The sequence below is a fragment of the Barbus barbus genome (genome assembly GCF_936440315.1).
Source record: "Barbus barbus genome assembly, chromosome: 42".
In the NCBI taxonomy this organism is placed as follows: domain Eukaryota; kingdom Metazoa; phylum Chordata; class Actinopteri; order Cypriniformes; family Cyprinidae; genus Barbus; species Barbus barbus.
The window spans coordinates 8,813,235-8,832,715 of NC_136720.1; the positions used below are offsets into that span (position 1 = coordinate 8,813,235).

General features: G+C 38.8%; 1 protein-coding gene across 2 annotated transcripts in view; it reads left to right on the forward strand.

Annotated features, from left to right (window-relative positions):
• The first annotated feature begins 1,209 nt into the window (after positions 1-1,209).
• The window catches only part of LOC306861762 (FYVE, RhoGEF and PH domain-containing protein 6-like), a 28,491-nt gene continuing 10,219 nt past the window's right edge, over positions 1,210-19,481 (forward strand). Inside the window, exons 1-7 of one of the 2 annotated variants that reach the window (XM_079404226.1) lie at positions 1,210-1,419; positions 4,093-6,112; positions 13,351-13,459; positions 15,744-15,811; positions 15,926-15,956; positions 18,928-19,079; positions 19,304-19,460. In XM_079404226.1, the coding sequence (XP_079260352.1) occupies positions 1,410-1,419; positions 4,093-6,112; positions 13,351-13,459; positions 15,744-15,811; positions 15,926-15,956; positions 18,928-19,079; positions 19,304-19,460 (2,547 nt within the window). In that variant the 5' untranslated portion in view covers positions 1,210-1,409. Of the gene's footprint in view, positions 1,420-1,482; positions 1,596-4,092; positions 6,113-13,350; positions 13,460-15,743; positions 15,812-15,925; positions 15,957-18,927; positions 19,080-19,303; positions 19,461-19,481 lie in introns of those variants that run through there. The other variant, XM_079404227.1, reaches the window with a different exon arrangement.

Genomic DNA, 19,481 nt, shown 5'->3' on the forward strand with positions numbered 1-19,481 from the left:
GATTAATTTTCACAGCTTTCTTTGATCATATTTACCAAGGGTGCCGATATTATCGGCCATGACTGTATATATGACTTTTGTATTTTATTTGTAAATTGTTTGTATTGTTATATTACAACATGCATGTAAATTTCAATGTTTTCAATTGAAACGTTATTTAAAAGTAACTACTCACCTGTTGAGCAATCAGATGTTAGACTGATTATAAATACTGTAGCCCAGTAAACAACTCTGCATTATAGGATTATTAGTATTATTCATTATAATATTACATATTAATATAAATATTTTAAGATTTGTGTTCAGTGAATACAGTCGGATGTATAAAATATAGAACTCACAGACTATTTGTATGTGCCCCAATGTGAAGTGAAGTGACATTCAGCCAAGTATGGTGACCCATACTCGGAATTCGTGCTCTGCATTTAACCCATCCAACGTGCACACACACAGCAGTGAACACACACACACCGTGAACACACACCCATTTATGCTGCGGCGCCCGGGGAGCAGTTGGGGGTTCGGTGCCTTGCTCAAGGGCACCTCAGTCGTGGTATTGAGGGTGGAGAGAGCGCTGGACATTCACTCCCCCCACCTACAATCCCCCCGTGTGGAATAATGATTAATTTATTTCTGTCTCAACTTGTAACCATCTCGTTTTTTTATTTTATTTATTTATTTTGCTACAAACAGCATCTACTTTTTATTCTCAAATTGATGGTGGATTGTAGTGAAGTTCGATTCGCAAACGAATCATTCATTGGAATCGGTTCCTTTCAAAGAATCTGATCAGAACGAATCGCGCACAGCCTGAACTCTGCCCCAAAATCGATTTATCTTGAAATGGGTGTTATTAACTGTTAATGACATACTGTAAATGAAGGTGGAAACATTGCTAAAACACATATCATATTTAATTGTTGTGGTTGTGCAACATTTAAGTTATTCCTTGTTTGTAAGGAGCATTTTAAATTGAAATTATAATGTGGGCAATATGGGATCCAGACAATGTGTATTCGTATATCACGTCTTGAAGAAACCTTTATTTAAGTGACATAATCAGACACATCAGCTTTATTTTTTCTTTAAGGGTGAAGGAACGAATAACTGAATCGGTTTGCTGAAAAGATTCATTGAATCGATCGGTTCAACGAACCGATTCACTAAATGCATCGTAAGAGCGCCTCTAGCGGCGGATCATGGAGATTTCTATTAAACTCTTTGACTGGACTTTCCAGCTTTACAAAAGCGGTGGCAAAAACCATGGCAAGCGTGGAATACCTTCCAACATATTAGAAATACAAAGCCTTTGGAAGATATCTCCTTGCAATGTCTCCCTCCAGAAGAAAAGCGGCGAATCTGTGCTGAATGCAGCTCATTCATGGAGTAAAGTGAGTCGTTTGGGGATCATGAGTACAGGTTAGTTTCCTGGATGAATAAACATCAGCTACTTCTGTTGAACAAGCCTCCATGCAGGGAAGTCAGAAACCTAGGGATGGTGCGATATCTAACGGTTTCATTAAAATATTTCCATGTGTTGCAACTTTATTGAAGTAGAGGCTAAACTGCTTAAAACACTTTCCTGGATGAAGAAGGTAAGGAACGATGTTGTGGTTTATTTTGGAATGTTTCCCCTGAAGGGATATTCTATTTTCAGCCTTATCCAGGGTTTTTCCCCAGGCATAACGTTATATATATATATATATGGAAACCGCACGGAATACTTTGATTTGACTTCAGTCTTTTGTTTGAAGCTTTTTTTTTTAAACGTCCCTTCGGTTTTTATACACATATAACCATTTTGGTTAGAGTTTACTTTTTCCTTTGTTCTCTTCAATCGATGTGGACTCTGTTATGGAGGGTATAAGCAAAGAGGATAACGTGGAAAACATCCGCCCGATGACTCGGTCTCGCTGCTGCCGAAGCAGAAGCATGGTCCCCGGCGAGAGACGGTTCCTGAGCTCGGTTCCCGGATCCGGAGCTCCGAGAGAAGAATGAGGAGGAGGAGGGATTGCTTCCCTTGGAATAGGAAGACCACATTTCCTCAAGAGAGCAAAACCAAAGTTGTTGTTTTGTTTTTTCTCCCGAAAGAGCTTAGTCAACACAATCATTAATTGTGATATCTATAAAAGGAGACTATGATAGCTGTAGTTACTTTAAAACTAACAGGATCTGCTTCAAACCATGTAAACATCTTTATTTTACTTAATTTCAAATATATATATTTATTACATATATAATTGTAGTAACTGCATTTTTTGTCTATAATTTAGTCATTCATATAGATTGCATTTTATAAACTAAGAGAAAATCTGTATATGTATAAAACAAAATGTGATATCTGAGACTTTAATATGTTTATTAGAGCATTTATATATCAGCTCAACAACATTACATTGGCTGAGGAGAATTTATTTGATCCAAAATACAGGAAAAGCAGTCATATTGTGAAATGTTTTTTACGGCTTAAATGAACTCTTTTCTAATTGAGTATGTTTTAAAATGTAATTTATTCATGTGATTTCAAAGCTAAATTTGTACCGTCACACGATCCTTCAGAAATCATTCTGCGATTCTGATTTGCTGCTCAAAAACATTTATTATTATTACTTTGAAAACAGTAGAAATTTTTCAGGTTTCTTCGATGAATCAAAAGTTCAGAAGAAGAGCATTTATCTGAATTAGAAATCTTTTGTAACATTATAAATGTTTTTATCATCAATTTAAAGCTTCCTTGTAAAATAAAAGTATTAATTTCTATAATTTCTTTACCATATAAAGAAATTCTATTTCTGTATAGAATTTCTACAATTGCTTTTTATTTCAGATAAATGCCAATCTTTGATTCTTTCTATTTATCAACGAATTTAAATATTGATGATGATAATAATAATAATAAATGTTTCTTAAACAGAAAATCAGCATATTATAATTATTTCTGAAGGATCATGTGACTGGAGTAATGATGCTTAAATCCAGCTTTGATCACAGGAATAAATTACATTTTAAAATATATTTCAGTTGAAATCAGTTATTTTAAATAGTAAAATATTTCACAATATTGCTGCTTTTGCTGTATTTTGGATCAAATATATGCAGGCTTGGTGAAAAAATCTTACTGTTCAAAAACTTTTGACTGGTAGTGTATGTGTCAACTCAATTATTCCAATTAAACCAACACCAGAAAAACAAAATGACTACAACATTTGATACCTGTGTGATATGTAAAACATGGTCAACATTGCAGCTGTCATATACGGTTCAATAAATGGAGCTGACAGTTAATTAGACTTTGTATTGTCCATTCATTCTTAAAGTTGAATGCTCTTCAACATCAAAACATTGGTGAATGCCTCTAAAAATGTTAAACTCGTTTATCTAACATAATTTCTTGGTACATGAACTCTTATTTTCGCATGCCTATAGCCTATTTTGCCTCTATAATCAGTGCTTTTTGTCAGGGCTATAAAAGGAAAGGTCTGATATTAGAACCACTGCTCGAATTGAAGGGGGGCTGGGGGGATCCGGGACCCCCCATAAGGCATTAGGGACCCCCCATAAGAAGTAAAAAATAGACTTAGGGGGGTCCCTCAGACATTTTTACTTGGAGTAAGCCATTTAAAAGAAGAATAGTAGCTTATCTCTCTTTGTTATGCAACATTAAATAGTATATAGTTATGCATATTATGATCAAATATATTGTTTATTTTGTATAAATTATATATTGCGAGACTAACCCCCACCCCCACCAAAAAAAAAAAAAAAAAGTCTGATGGTGGGGACCCCCCATAAGACTTGATTCAATTCGAGCACTGATTAGAACACTTTACTAGAATATGCTATTAAGTATAATTGTGCATGATGACAACATCTTGACCTGATAGTGACTCATACTGGAGCTTCATTTACAGAAACTCACACAATCCTAGTAGCAGAGAAATCTAAAGTTTCTATGTGTAGATACTGATGTGTGTTTCAGAGCTGCATTTCTGTCTTGAACTCAAGTCGTGACCCATCGTGTTCAGCTGTGTGTATGTGGTATGCCAGTCTATTCATACTCCCTCTCTTTCTTCTCTGTGTGAGTTTATGTAGGAATGAAGAAACCACCAGTTGCCCCCAAACCCAAGCTGGTTCAGTCACAGAAACCATCACCTCCCCCCATCGCCCCAAAACCAGAGATCCTGCTGCCTTCACCTTCACCCACTGCGCACAAGAGAGGAAAACCTGCTGTCGCCCCCAAACCATGCTTGCCCAAAGCCTCTCAGAAACCTCTCCAGCCAAGACAAGATCCCTGCAAAACCCAACTTCCCCCCGTCTCCAAAAACGGGGGTCCTGCTCTACTATCCTCACACCTGTCACATTACATTATACCACCCAGTACTCAAGGTCATCATCTAGGTAACAGCAAATCAGAAGATTATAAGGAAGTATGTGGAAAAGCAGAGGTAGGGGATTTCAAAGAGGGGGATGGCCCAAAAGAACAGTTGTTTTACAATGACACATTGGAACATGCTTCCCGATCTGAACGGGAACAAATGCATGCTCCCACGGACTCATCCCACACTTCCACAGAGGCACAGGAAGAACCAAACTCTGCCACACTAGAAAAGGACCAGGCAGGTACACAAAAACAAACTTCTGTCCAGATCCCAAGACACACTCCTACGGAACTTCAACAGGAATGGTCTGCAGAGCAGAAACACACTGGGAACTACATTTTTAGCTCTTGCACCAGTGACAATGATGGTGTTCCTGCACCACCCAGTAAGCCACTCCCTGTACCCCATCCACGACGCCCTCGGAGGGCACTTCTTAGGCAGAATGTTGTGGAAATTGCACCTTCAGACACTCAAGCAGATGCACCTACAGAGACTCCTGAACGCGTTCAGACAGACACATTACTAGAAAATCCCGAAAACACTTCGAAAAGCTGTAACGCCTACATGGACACACCTCTAAATTTATGTTCCCCTAAAGAGAACACGGAAAACACGGACACTGACTCCTCAACCAACACTGATTCTTTGCACAAAGTAGACTCTTTTCACAGTACACATACTGAAGACTTGTCTCCTTATCTAGACTCCACCCATTATTCAGTTCCGACAAATGGTGTAACTTTAGCTTCCATGAACACAGCTGCGGAGGATGGGTCGCAACCTCCAGCTCCGCCACCTCGACAGAAATCCCTCCCACAAATGGTTTATTCCTCATGCAAGGCCTCACCGTCAGTGGACAACTTGCTTTTGCATTGCCACTCAGATCTTCAAGAGGTTAAGTGTAATGATGAGGAGGTGCAAAGCGATGATGAAGATAATGAAGCATATGGAGATTTTGCACGATACCCAATAACGCGGAGTCTTCCTAAACAGATTAAGCTCAGCTGTGGATCACAAGTGGAAGCTATAATCGAGCCGTCTCTGGACGGGGAGGAAAAGTCACCGAAAGTCAAGCCTAAAAAGCCCCAACGAAACAGTCTTCCCGCATCCGTCATGTTGCGGAAGCAAAACACGCCTCCGCTAACGCAAACTCCTCCTCCGCTTCCTAACTCCAGTCCTCCCGTATTCAGAGAACTTCCGGCACCTCCTCAGGAGAAACCTTCATGGCGAGTCGCTCTTCCTAACATCCCTCTCTTCGGTAGAAACCAGCCGACTCGCAGTAACAGCCAGCCACATGCTGGAGGTATGGGACCTATTTTCATTAAACAGAGGGCAAAGTCGTTTTCCTCTGCAGATCTTCAGCGAGTGGACACCGGATCCGAATCTTCCGAGCCATTGGCGCGCTCCGATCAAACACGCCGTAGCTTGCGGAAACTTCTAGAGCTGCGTGTGTGTGCACGGTTGCTTCCGAAGTTGCTTCGCAGTGGACAGTCCCTGGATTGCACTCGTACTGATGCAGAATACGAGGAGCATAAAGCCACACCCACTAATCAGGTCGCACCTGGCGATGATGAAGAAGCTCAAGGTGACCGTGAGGCTGACTGTGGGGTGGAATACAAGAACTTCCCATTATACGAGGAGATTCCAGAGTACATGAACCTGCCCTGGGTCTATTCCAACCAGGATGTAGACACAGGCATTTATGAAGTTCAGGAACCATGTGAGGTGAACAGGTCAGTTTGTGCATGTGCACATATGTACAGAAGATGTCATTATTCATATCACCATCCTGAACTACAGTTGTCTTGTTTAATAGGTTTTGATTTAAGGGATGTACGGTGACGCATTGCTGCCATACACACATCACGTTTTCCACTCAATTGTGTCGTAATAAGATTTTTCACGTTAAAACGACATAGTTTTTCTCGTAATAACGACATATGTCATAAAAACGAAATGTTTTCCCGTTATAATAGATATATGGTAGCCTACATTATGTGAACGAGCTGATTGTCCACGCTACTGTCACCACAGTCCTGACATAAACGAGGATCTGCACGCTGCTGAAGTTATGAAATACACTGTTTTAAATGTATTTTAATGTAACGGTTTTAATTAGCATGTTTATTAGGATTAATCTCCAATCTGTCTACAATGTAGTGCTATCCAATAACTGCAATCAGACCCATGACTCGTTTAGGCTATATGATCAGATCAAAACAGCTATTTTTTAATATCGACTCTGGGCTTGGAATATTTCTTTATTTGAACGACTGAAGTTTGATTTAACAACAAATCGAAATACGAACAATAATAAATAAAAAATTTCCTTTAATTCACACTGCTATGTCCCTTCTCTGATGAACGCGCTGATCATTTACTGCTTTTATGAAGCCCCTCCCTCAGAAATACACGATTGGTTAGCTGGCCCAGTGTGTTGTGATTGGATAAACTGCCAATCCGCCAATTAGTGCGTGTCTAAAGTCCTGCCCCTCAGCTCAGCGGTTGTATTGTAAACAGTGGCGTCGCCTATATTTCTTATCAATTTGAGCCCGATTGAGACGCAGAGGATATTAGTAACTAATATTAGGATATAAGTGCAAGCACGGCTTTTAATGGTAGGCCTACTGCTTATGTTACAGTTACAGTAATTTAATACAGTACGGCAACCGCATGCACGTCCATGTTTAACGCTTGTCATTGAAAATAAGTGTATAAATGGAACAGTTCATTGTTGGAGCTGAGCTGATCTGAATGAGAGCGAGAGATGCAGAGCTTGTGCAGGGCAGGGCGACGCGAGGAACAGGATTGAGAACCGTTGCTTTAGAACATTGATTTTGAAACTTGTGAATCCAGTAGAATCGTTAAAGACAGAATCGCGATTCATACAGTATTTGAATAGATTTTTACGTGCACCCCTTGTTTTCTTCCTCTTCTCTAAAGCAGCGCAGCATGGCCTCGCCCCCTTCGTTGCATGTTCTCGGGGGGTGGGGTTTATCTGGGTTTATGATGTCACTAACCCGGAATTATTTTGTTGTAATCCCTTACCAGCCGTTTGCTGTTGGCGATGCTATGCTAATAGACAATTTCTCCCTTTGCATTGAACTTTGAGCTTCGTAACTTTGCAGATGTGTTTATGCTCACACAGCTACATTACACACTAACAAAAGTTAAAAAGGTGAAATCGTATTATATGACCCCTTTAACTAGTTACTTGAAAAAGTAATCCGATAACATAACTCGTGTTACTTGTAATGAGTTACCCCCAACTCTGGTACTTACTTGCATGTCCTATTTTAGCTTAACAGGCTAATAGAATAGCACAATGCTAGATTAGCAGGGTATTTAACATCTACAATGGTTTGCTATGGTTATGTGTAATTACTTATGACTTAATTATTATTAGACATGAACAAGGGACTGTTTGGATGGTTGCATGGTGCAGTTAGCCTCTGCCAGTAGATGCCATAACTACACTACTGCACTGGCAAAAAGGCCACCTTGGCTAAGACTTCATAGATCGACAAGCTATTATTTATAATCAGGCAGTCAGTAGAATACCCAAAAACGTCTTCACACATACAGGCCCAGGTCATGTCTGTAAATTACAATATAGTCACATGTTTCCTTATCGAATGCCTACGCAACATTAACCTGGTCTCAACAATAGCAACAACTATGAAGATAACAAGTATATTAACGTCCACACCAATGGACAATCGATTTTTTTTTTGCGGCTTTTAATGCTTGAGCTCTTTAAAGCCAGGTGGATTCTGATTGGCTGTGAATATTTTTATCATTCATCAGCTGGAAAAATCGTGATTGCTGCAAGTGATTCCAACAATATTGTTCTTCTGTGTCGTTATAGTTTTGGCGTGGACTTCCCTATTCTCATGGAATTGTGACAGTAATTAATTTAAACTTTAAAGTTATTGTTAAAGTTGTTGTCTATGGTATGAATCGCTTTAAGACTCAGAGCAACCACAAAACTATAGAATCCGGATCACTTTTTTATATATTTTGCTATATATTTTAATGTGTGTGCTATATTGGTTTGGTCTGTGTGATCATGGAAGTGTGTGTGAGAGTCACAGTCCACTCTTTTAGTCCAGGTTGGGCCGCTTTCCTGTGGGTTATTTTCAGTGGCCAGAGCAGGAAATGTCTGTAGAGAAGAGAGCTGAGCCACTGGAAAATAACCTTTCCTTCTCTCTGTTTCTCCCACACTCGTTCTCTCACACACTCTCATTCTCAGAATTTTCAACTGAGATCTTCTGGCTCACAGTCATGCTTTGCCATAACAGCATTTCCAACACAGTAGCACAAATCATGTCATATCAGTAAACCGTGACTTGTCTTATTCTGATTGCAAAACATCCCAACTGCTGACTGTATTACTGACATCATTCGAAAGCATCAGCGCCCACGGCTAATTTTTTTTATCAGAGAAAGTCATGTGTAAGCACGGTTTATTTTTGTCTCTGGACTTTGTAAAGACATTCTTGACCTCCATCACACATCGGCTTGTCAGTGATGGGGTCTCAGTGACGGTGAAAACTTACAGCATTTCGCTGAATTCGCAGTTGGTTTCCAGATGCACAGGACGTTGAATCAAGTTTGTGGTCGTGTGTTTGGAGTTGTCAGCAAGTTGTTACCAACAAATATTTTACAGGCATGTGGGCTGCAGCCCTTGATCCCAGTAATAATACATGATCATTTTTGATCTCTCAGTAACACAATACAGAATACACTTGGTTTAAAACTGTTTCACCATGCAACAATGCAAATCTGTTTCTTTCTTTCCTGACTCATTTGATTGAACTGCAAAAATCTTTGAAATCTTATGTTTAGATTTTAACTTAAATCTTAGATTTTAACTTAAACTTTTTATTTACAAATGTGTACTATATATATATTGCTCTGAAATGTATTTTTGCATACTGTTTCAGATGCACAGTATGCTGTAGGAAGCATGCTAGTGTTGCATTCTGAAAATATAACCACTTTCTCTTTAACTGTGGGACTTAAATTGATTTGGCCACTGGACTCTATTAGTTAATGGGAGTCATGCTGAAGCACTTGGAGTGAAACATGTGCATCTATGTACCTACTTAACCATATTTTGGGGACAAATTTGTACCTAGAAGTGAGCTAAAACTCCCAAAACCTCCTTTTGGGCATATTTTTTTGTAAAAACATTAAGAAATTAGTGGGTTAGAGTTATAACTAGCTATACAGTATTTACCAACAAACCAAGAAAAAAATAATGCTTTTAAACTTTTCTATCTTTTGTTGTAATGTCCCAGTAGGAAATATCAGTTTACATTTCCAAGCATTCCTTTTGCCATTAACTGTAGTAATCCAGTGAGGTTTATGTATGGACAAGGAGTTTGACAACAGCCAGTGCTCCACACAGAGATCTGATCTCACTGTCTTCCAGTCCGTCTGGAATGACATGAAGAAACAAAAAGAACTGAGACCGACTGAATCTATAAGAAATTTGGCAACGTCTCCAAGATGCTTCAAAAAACCTACCTGCAAAGCTATAGTACTGTTAAAGGTTTTGGGCACTTGTGTAAAAATACTGTAAAGTGAGGATCCTTTCAAAAAATAATGCCATACATTGATTTTATTCATCAGTTAGCTTCTATTAAAGGTGCAATAGGTGATTGTCTTCAGAAACATTTTTTGTTATTCCGATTGAAAGTCTCTTCACATCCTGATAGTAATCATTAAGTTAAGTGGTCTAAATGTATTTATCTGTATTTATATGCTCTGTGGAAGGTGTAGGACCAAGAAATGTTTGTCCAATCAAAACGTTCGGTCCGAGCGTTTTAATTGGCTTTCCTACCTGACTGTCAATGTATTAGCATACTTCTGCGCACCCTGTTCACGCACGCTGTGCAGACAGAGCGAGAATGGCAGACAAACATCAACAACCCGATCTTCCGTCCTGGTATTGTAGTACTTTTACTAACTGTGCTATAAAGTTTTCTCACCGTGAATGACGCATGATGTAGCCCATATTTTGCGTGTCTCGCTTAGTTAACACACCTGATTCAGATAACCAACTCGTTAGAAGAGAGCTACGTGCATGAACTGTGTTTCGATTGACATGCTCCCTACACAGTGTTCATTGCTCCCTACTCCCTGAGCAGGGAAATCCGTTGAAGTTTATTTCACTTCGGAACATTCATTCACAGATTTGCGCTGCGCAGCGTCGTCACACACAGACGAAACGTACTAGAGAAGTGTGACATAATATACCTCTGTAAATAAATACAATTTAAATTCATGTCTTGCACTCTTTAATGCCCTTTGTATGGAACATATACGCTCGCTTTGAACTGGAATCATGGCGGAATATCTGGTGATGTCCACTTCTCAGTGCATTTATTACGGGCCAACAGAACAACCGTCGGATGTGATAAGATATACATATGATAAGTGAAGAGCGGGGATGGCGCGACGACTGTAATTGGAAACCGTTGATGTAGCCTATTGTAGTCATTTAATGTTGTCTCTGGTATTCTGCTCTTTGAGCGTATGTGCGTTCAGGGGGAGTGGCTTTGGACGGCGATTGCAGGGAGGGTGGGATGTTCGCTTTCAGTGCTATCAGGCTAAAGTTAGCATTTTCCGAGATCTCCTATTGCACCTATAACTAAATCAAATCAACATTAGATGTGACCACCCTTTGCGTTTAAAGGTGACGCAATCGTGAAAATCTGACGTTTTCTGTGTTTACATGCTATAATCTGGTCCGTGGTGCATCTACCAACCCAGAAAACATGAAAAAGAACAACCCAGTAAATATTTTTTTGTAAGCCTGTCTGCAAGCTTGTGAAAAAATGAGCCGCTCAATTTCGATCCCCCGTGATTTGTAAGGGGATCTTATTATAATATTAAGAGTATCTGATGTACCAGCTGTAAAGACACAGCCCTCTTCTGGAAAGGGAGGTGGGGAGCAGCAGCTCATTTGCATTTAAAGAGAAATGTATGAAAACAGTGTGTTTTTACAGGGGACTGCGACCATTTTTTGAGAATGTGCAAGTTAAACTTTGACGTGGTCGCATTTGTGCGAGTGCATGGTCTACGCTGCTCCAAAGCGTCTGCTTCATACAGCGCAGGCTGCAGAGCCGTGGCACATTGTAGCAGGAGTCAGATTTTTTACAGTACCATTAGTACCAATTCATATCTGTACCCACTTGTAGTCAACCACTTTTAAATGCTCATGTGTGTTTTTGCGTGCATGCTCTGGTTTCGAATGACAAAACCACAAGTTTATTTACATGTTTTTGCAGAGTTGAGTATTGTAGCCAATCATAGGCATCTCTGTTGAAAGCAATGGCCAGTCAAATTATGTGCTTTCTCACCAACTGAGAAAGTTAGTTAATATGTCTCCTTTAAAACCGCTTTTGTCCTAGGTACACTTGTACATTGTTTTTCAGGTAGCTTTGTTGGTAGGTTTCTTCGTGTCTTGGAGACATTACACAACAGCAAAAGATAGAAATATAATTTTTTTTAAAATACTAATGTCCTAAGACTTTTGCACAGTACTGTATATAAAAACAATAGAAGTCTATGCAGTGTCTCATTGTATGATTGTGCACACTGTACAAATTTTGCAAATCCTTAAAGATTCCTCTGATCCTAGACCAAAATCTGTCAAAAATGGTAGTTTGACATGTCCACCGACAGCCGATTTTTGATCATTGATCTTTGATCAAATTCTGCCAGTGTCAGACGTTTTGAGGCACGGTTCTGTAGTATGGCTTCTCCTATGATGTCCATCATATCAAAATCCATTACGAGCACAGAACCTAATGATGTAATTAGTGTGACAACAGCAAATCACTACTTGCACCACTTGCTTCCATTTTTTCTTTTCAATGCAAGCCATTACCAAAATTAACATTAGAGATTATTTTATAGCCACCATTATAGTTCTGCATGTGAATGCGCTTCACCATCACTGAACAAGTCACAGAGTAATGATGTAAAACTCTGTATGTACATTTTTAACGAGTCACATTAATGACAACTGAGATCCCACAGTGTGATTTGGCTTATAGCTGGGAATATGTTTGTGCAGTCTGACATGCAACAATCATAAAGGACTATATTGTATAAATTGTACAATATGCGCCCAGCCTATTTGAGGTTCCTGAATAGCTTTTTTTCAAATTAGAGAGACATTTAGGGGTAAAACCTTTTCATATAGTATTCAATAATTTATTCATTAATTAATTTATGGTGTAGATTTTGGGTTAGTTTGTAATAATTATAATGAGCCAAAACTGAGGAAAAATCTATAATTTATTTGGTGATATTCAGATTTGGCACATTCCAGCTTCTGAATTTGAGTGCCCTTAATTGATAGCTCATATTTTAAATAACATTCACACTAATTGCCCAGGCACGACAGAAACTCCAAACTGCTGTCTGCATATCTCTGTGTGTGAGAGAGGTTGTGCACTTGAGAGCTTGTGTATGGATGTGTGTATGTGTGTGTGCGCGTCTCTTTGCAGAGTGAGTTTATATAAGCTGTAAACAAGAGCAGCTCTGTCCTGCTGCAGGAGAAAGAATGAGAGCGAGGGGAACCAGAAAGAGGGGAGAAAGTGTGTGAATGCATGAGTGTGCGTGAGAGTTTGCTTGTGCTATCTGGTGCTGGATGCTAAATGAACCGTTCACCCAAAAAATAAAGTTGCTTTTCTCACTCTAAATGTCACTCCAAACATGTATAACATCATTTCTTATGTGGAGCAAAAAAGCAGAAATTTAGGAGATTGTTCATGCTGCTCTTTTCCATACATAATAAATAATAAATAGGGTGAAGTTTAAAATTCGGAATATTTTGATGTATTTAACATATTTTTTTGCATAATTTTAATGTACTATCTTTGCACGTATTTGTGAGCCAATTACCATCTATCAGTGAAAAACATGTTTTGATTGCTTGTACTTTGGATGTCAGATGTTCTGTGAGTGGTGATCTGTCAGAGGATGGATTGAGCTCTAATGATGAAGATGGCAACAGTTCTGACTCCAGCAAAGAAGACATGAGCCATTCAAAAGACAAAGAGGTACTACACCTTTACACAGACACCACATCACAGCAAAATGGTTGGTCATTTTTGGCATGCCATTAAAGGAATGTTCCAGGTTCAGCTCAAGTTCTCTATCGACAACATCTGTGATTGTTTCTTCCGTTACCACAGGAAATAATTTCAACTCATCTCTTAGAGTAAACACAAACAAAAAATTGTGTTTACACTAATCCACCTACAATGGAAGTTTATGAGGCAGGACATTGCATTGGGATAAACACTGAAATACACAGTATAGCTACAGGACTTGAATATTATGCGTCAGATTATTGTGACAAATTTGCATACGGGCCTCAGCAAAGTTGACAAATATTTTTTTTAAGTTTGTTTAATTTTAGCATGGTTTAACATGATTGCAAAGTAAAAAAAAATAAATAAATATTAATCGTTTTACAACATCCATCTTCAAAACAACTGCTGATTTAACAAAGACCATGTGGGCGGGGAAAAATGTAAACCACAAATATATATTAAAGGTGGGGTAAGTGATTTCTGGTAGCCAATGTTGACATTTGAAATCACCAAAACAAACACGCCCCTACCCCAAAAGGGTCTCGCCCCTATTTTAATAGTTCCGCCCCACACATACTTGCGGCAACAATTAGTTCTGTGAAACAAAGCAAAACCAATGTTACTCACCTATCGAGAAAAACAAAGCAACCTCGGCGCCCGATCGCAGGCCTTCCCGCTCCTTGAGATCTCTCCAGCGCTGGAAAGCTTATCCGATATTTACACAGGTCTTACTTCTTGCCTTATCATAACACCGTGTCTACATCGGAAGCGAGCGGTGCGACAAAATACTATAGAGCTCATTATAATCAGTAATGCTATCAACACTGGATGCCGCTCAGCGACACGACAAAACCCAGACAATAAACTGCTGCCGTGTTCTATTTATGACGTATTGACACAAATTTCTAATTATTTTCAACGGTTGCTTTGTTGCGTCCAGTGTAGACCACATAGCTGTTGCGTCCGGTGTAGACCGCATAGCTGTTACGACAGGGTGTAAGCCTTCTTTTGTTCCACAGACGTTTTCCTCTGTTTTTTTATCTGCCATCTCTATCTTTCTGTCGTCGCTTGGCTAATGTCCGTCATGTGCACTGATGAGCGCTCTCTCCTCACATCATGAGTAGACACGCCCCTTACTGCTGATTGGCTACAAGTTTGTTTTGGTACTGGTCCGACTCGGTTTTCTAAAGCGTTTTTGAAAAAATGCTTACCCCACCTTTAAATCCCTGAAATTAAGTCCCAGCCTACATTATTTACTTCTGAATATTGTGTTTTCACAAATTACGAAATCGCAAATTTCAAGGAACAGTTTGTTCAAAAATGTAAATTCCAAACTCATCTTTAAAACCCAAATGAAGATATTTTTAATGAAAGTCACGCTCACTAAAAATTTAAGTTTCAAAAATCGAGCAATTTGCTGTAACTTTGACGCAAAGATTTAATGTAGGCTATTATTCACATTGATTAATGCACATTCATAGAGCACATCAATTAAGGGAAATGGAAGCTCCAGTGCAAACATGTTTTAGTTTCACCAAGAACCAATGAGGTTCATTCTTGTGAGTCACATACATATGTTTGCGGTTTAGCAGAAACCAATGAGGTTCGTTCTTGTGAGTCACATACATATGTTTGCGGTTTAGCAGAAACCAATGAGGTTTGTTCTCCTGCATCAAGCAAGTACAGTTGAACTTCCATTTACCATATTTGATGTGTGGATGTATGTGCGTTGATCAATGTTTATATGTAAATAATAGCCTAAATTAAATCTGTTTATCATATAAAACTATCATATCAAAAACAATTTGGTGAACTATCCCTTTAAATGCTTTGAGAATGGTGTTATATATCTTGTATTTAAGAGAAAAACTTTAGAAGAAGTAGGAACTCCAATCACTTGCGGATAAATCAGAGTTGGAAGGTATGTCCAGCAGACTTTCTGTCTCGAGATAATCCAGAGAGACCCCCAGACACACCCCGATCTGGGAAACAGGGGGTGCATTCAGTCAAACTTTGTCCTTGTATTTAGACAGACCGCGATCCAAATAAAGACTGCAGCCTCTCATCAGCCCATAACAACACACACACACACAAGCTTACATGGAGCATTTGTTTTGGTATGAGGCTGTATGCTGTTGGTAATAATGGTTGGATGTAGCAACTGTGTAAGTTAACGGCATTTAAAATTCTATAATAGATTCTAAAATGGCCTAATATTATAACAGCATTTTAATGTGTATGTCTTCAGGAGGTAGAGAGGTTGAAGAGAAACAAGGTGGTCCACATCGCAATGGAGATCATGAGCTCAGAGAAAGTGTATGTATAGTCTTTTAATAATGCATATTCGTATTTAATAGTTTTATATGAACACATTTAGGGGGACATATTTTGTTGAGCTTATATTTTGGATGTGTGTTTGTGTCTTTGCAGATTTGTGGACGTTCTGAAGTTACTTCACATTGTAAGTCATCACTGTTTTCACTGGATCCAGATTTAATCAAGAGTTATGTTTATAGTGGAAGTGTGGGTTCAGTCATTTGTTTGTGTTTTAATAATTTCATATGAATGTGTTCTGGAATAGTGTTTGATTTTCACGGTCACAGTAGGATCAAAGAGGAAAATACACACACAGATACATGTTTCTCAGTTTATTTTTGGATTTAATGAGCAGCTGTATGCTCTGTGTAAGTGTATTATCAGGACAAATTATTACAAGACTACATGCATTAAAAACCATCCAATGGTGTTGAAATGTTCCGGGTTCAATACAAGTTCAGCTGTCAACAGCGTTTGATGCATAATGTTGATTGCCACAAAATAATATTTAAACTCGTCTCTTATATTTTTGAAAAAGAAAAAGGACAAATGAATGGAATACAATGGAAGTCTATAGGGCAAGGTATTTCTTACGTTATTTGAGGCTAAGTTGTCATTACTATAAATACATTGGTCAATAAACGTCATTGAGCTGGGATTCGAACTCAGGACATCGGTGCTGACATTAGTTTTATTTTTAGTTAACAATAACAATGCTGCCAAGACATTGCCACTCTTCATTTATCTAATTTAAAGAACCATTTCTAAGAAAAATAAAAATCTAGATGCATTCCAGTCGACTTTACTTGCCAACTAGTTAGACAAGTAGTGGTGCATCCTAACTAGTGCTGTCAAAGTGCATTCAAAATAAAAGTTTTTATTTACATAATATATCTGTGTGTACTGTGTATTAGAATATCGTGAAAAAGTTCATTTTTTCTTGTAACATTTCAAAAAGTGAAACTTTCATATATTTTAGATTCATTACATGTAAAGTATGAAGCATGGAGGCAAAAATTCCAGTATCTCAAAATATTAGAATATTTATATTTGAGTTTCATTAAACGACCATCTCTACAGTATAAATTCCAGGTATCTCTTGTTCTTTGAAACCACAATAATGGGGAAGATTGCTGACTTGGCAGTGGTCCAGAAGACGAACATTGACGCCCTCCACAAAGAGGGTAAGTCACAGAGGGTCATTACTGAAAGGTGTGGCTGTTTACAGAGTGCTGTATCAAAGCATATTAAATGCAAAGTTGACTGGAAGGAAGAATTTGGGTAGGAAAAGGTGCACAAGCAACAGGAATGACCGCAAGCTTGAGAATACTGTCAAGCAAAGCTGATTCAAACACTTGGGAGAGCTTCAAGAGCATCAAGAGTCACCACGCTCAGACGTCTTCAGGAAAAGGGCTACCAAGCCACTTCTGAACCAGAGACAACGTCAGAAGCGTCTTACCTGGGCTGTGGAGAAAAAGAACTGGACTGTTCTCAGTGGTCCAAAGTCCTCTTTTCAGATGAAAGTAAATTTTGCATTTAATTTGGAAATCAAGGTCCCAGAGTCTGGAGGAAGAGAGGCACAGAATCCATGTTGCTTGAAGTCCAGTGTGAAGTTTCCACAGTCAGAGATGATTTGGGCTGCCATGTCATCTGCTGGTGTTGGTGCACTGTGTTTTCTGAAGTCAACGGTCAACGCAGCCATCTACCAGGAAATTTTAGAGCACTTCATGCTTCCTTCTGCAAGCTTTATGGAGATGCTGATTTCATTTTCCAGCAGGACTTGGCACCTGCCCACACTGCCAAAGGTACCAAAAGCTGGTTTCAATGACCATGGTGTTACAGTGCTTGATTGGCCAGCAAACTCGCCTGACCTGAACCCCATAGAGAATCTGGGGTATTGTCAAGAGGAAGATGAGAGACACCAGACCCAACAATGCAGATGACCTGAAGGCCGCTATCAAAGAAACCTGGGCTTCCATTACACCTGAGCAGTGCCACAGGCTGATTGCCTCCATGCCACGCCACATTGATGCAGTAATTCATGCAAAAGGAGGCCCGACCAAGTATTGAGTGCATAGAAATGAACATACTTTTCAGAAGCCTGACATTTCTGTTTAAAATATCCTTTTTTTATTGATCTCATGTAATATTCTAATTTTCTGAGACACTGAATTTTGGGTTTTCATTATCTGTAAGCCATAATCATGAAAATTTCAAGAAATAAAGGCTTGAAATATTTCACTCTATGTGTAATGAATCTATATAATATATGGGTTTCACTTTCTGAAATGAGTGACACAAAATATTGACCTTTTTCACGATATTCTACTTTTTTGAGATGTACCTGTATATTTATTATGCGTGTATAAATACAGACATATACAGTATATATTTAGAAAATATTTGCATGTATATATTTATTCATATAATTTATATTATATTAATATATTTAATATATAAACGTAACATTTTCTTAAATATGTACATGCATGGGTGTGTATTTATATTCATAATACACACACACATACTATGTAAACAAAAACTTTTATTTTTGGATGAGATTAATCGTTTGACCGCACTAATCCTAACCCATCACTATTCAGAGAGATGTAAAGAATTAGAAAGTCCGAAAAAAAGTGAAAATAGACAGGAAAGAGACGGCAGAGGAAAGAGAGGAAGAGCTTGTCCAGAGAGACTGTGGTAGAGGAATAAGAGATCAACGGCAGAGAGTGTTTCGGAAAGAAATGACACCCACCCTCCCTTTAACCCACTTGTTTGGCCATGACCCCAAACAGCTGTCCTAAAGACACGTGTGTGTTTGTGAGAGAAAATGTTCTCTACTTCCTGTTAAAGCTGTAGATGGACTGGGCTGTCAGTTTATATGCTTCAGTTTGTTTGTTTTTACCCTGATTGTGTTTGGAAATGTTTCGTTGAGCGCTGTTAATTGTACCTTGAAAGATTTATTGCGAAAACTTCAAATGGACTCTTATTTACACTGTTTGTGGTTTTATTTAAGTGTAAATGCTAGTAAATAAAGTCATGGTTTGAACTCACGGATGTGAGTCTAGCTGTCTCTGTTTTGTTGGCAGTAGCTAACATCTCCATTTCTTTGTCAGGATTTCCGGGATGCGGTCGCCAAAGCAACTCGTGCGAGCGGGAAGCCGCTGGTGGAGGAGAAAGTGTTGAATCAGATCTTGTACTATTTGCCCCAACTCTACGAACTCAATAAAGACCTACTGAAAGAGCTGGAGGAGAGAGTGGCTCACTGGTAACGCACATAAACAATATGAAAGCTAAATGTGTTGCGAATGAATTTCATGTAAATTTGAGTAGCATGCATGTTTTGTGGATAGCAGCAGAGAGAGTTCAAAAAAGGATGCAAAAGAATGAGGGTATTTAGAAGTTGGATGGCATTTATTGATCTTTTTAAGAAGTCTAAATTATAATAAAAATGATTTTTTTTGTTTCTGGGCAACTCTCTGAATACTGCAGGTCTGATCATCAGAGATTGGCTGATATCTTTGTTCAGAAAGGTCCGTATCTGAAGATGTACTCTACCTACATACGAGAGTTTGACCGTAATGTGGCTCTGCTGGATGAACAATGTCGCAAAAATCCTCCTTTTGCTAACGTTGTGCGTCAGTTTGAGGTAGGAGTTTGTGCATGTCCA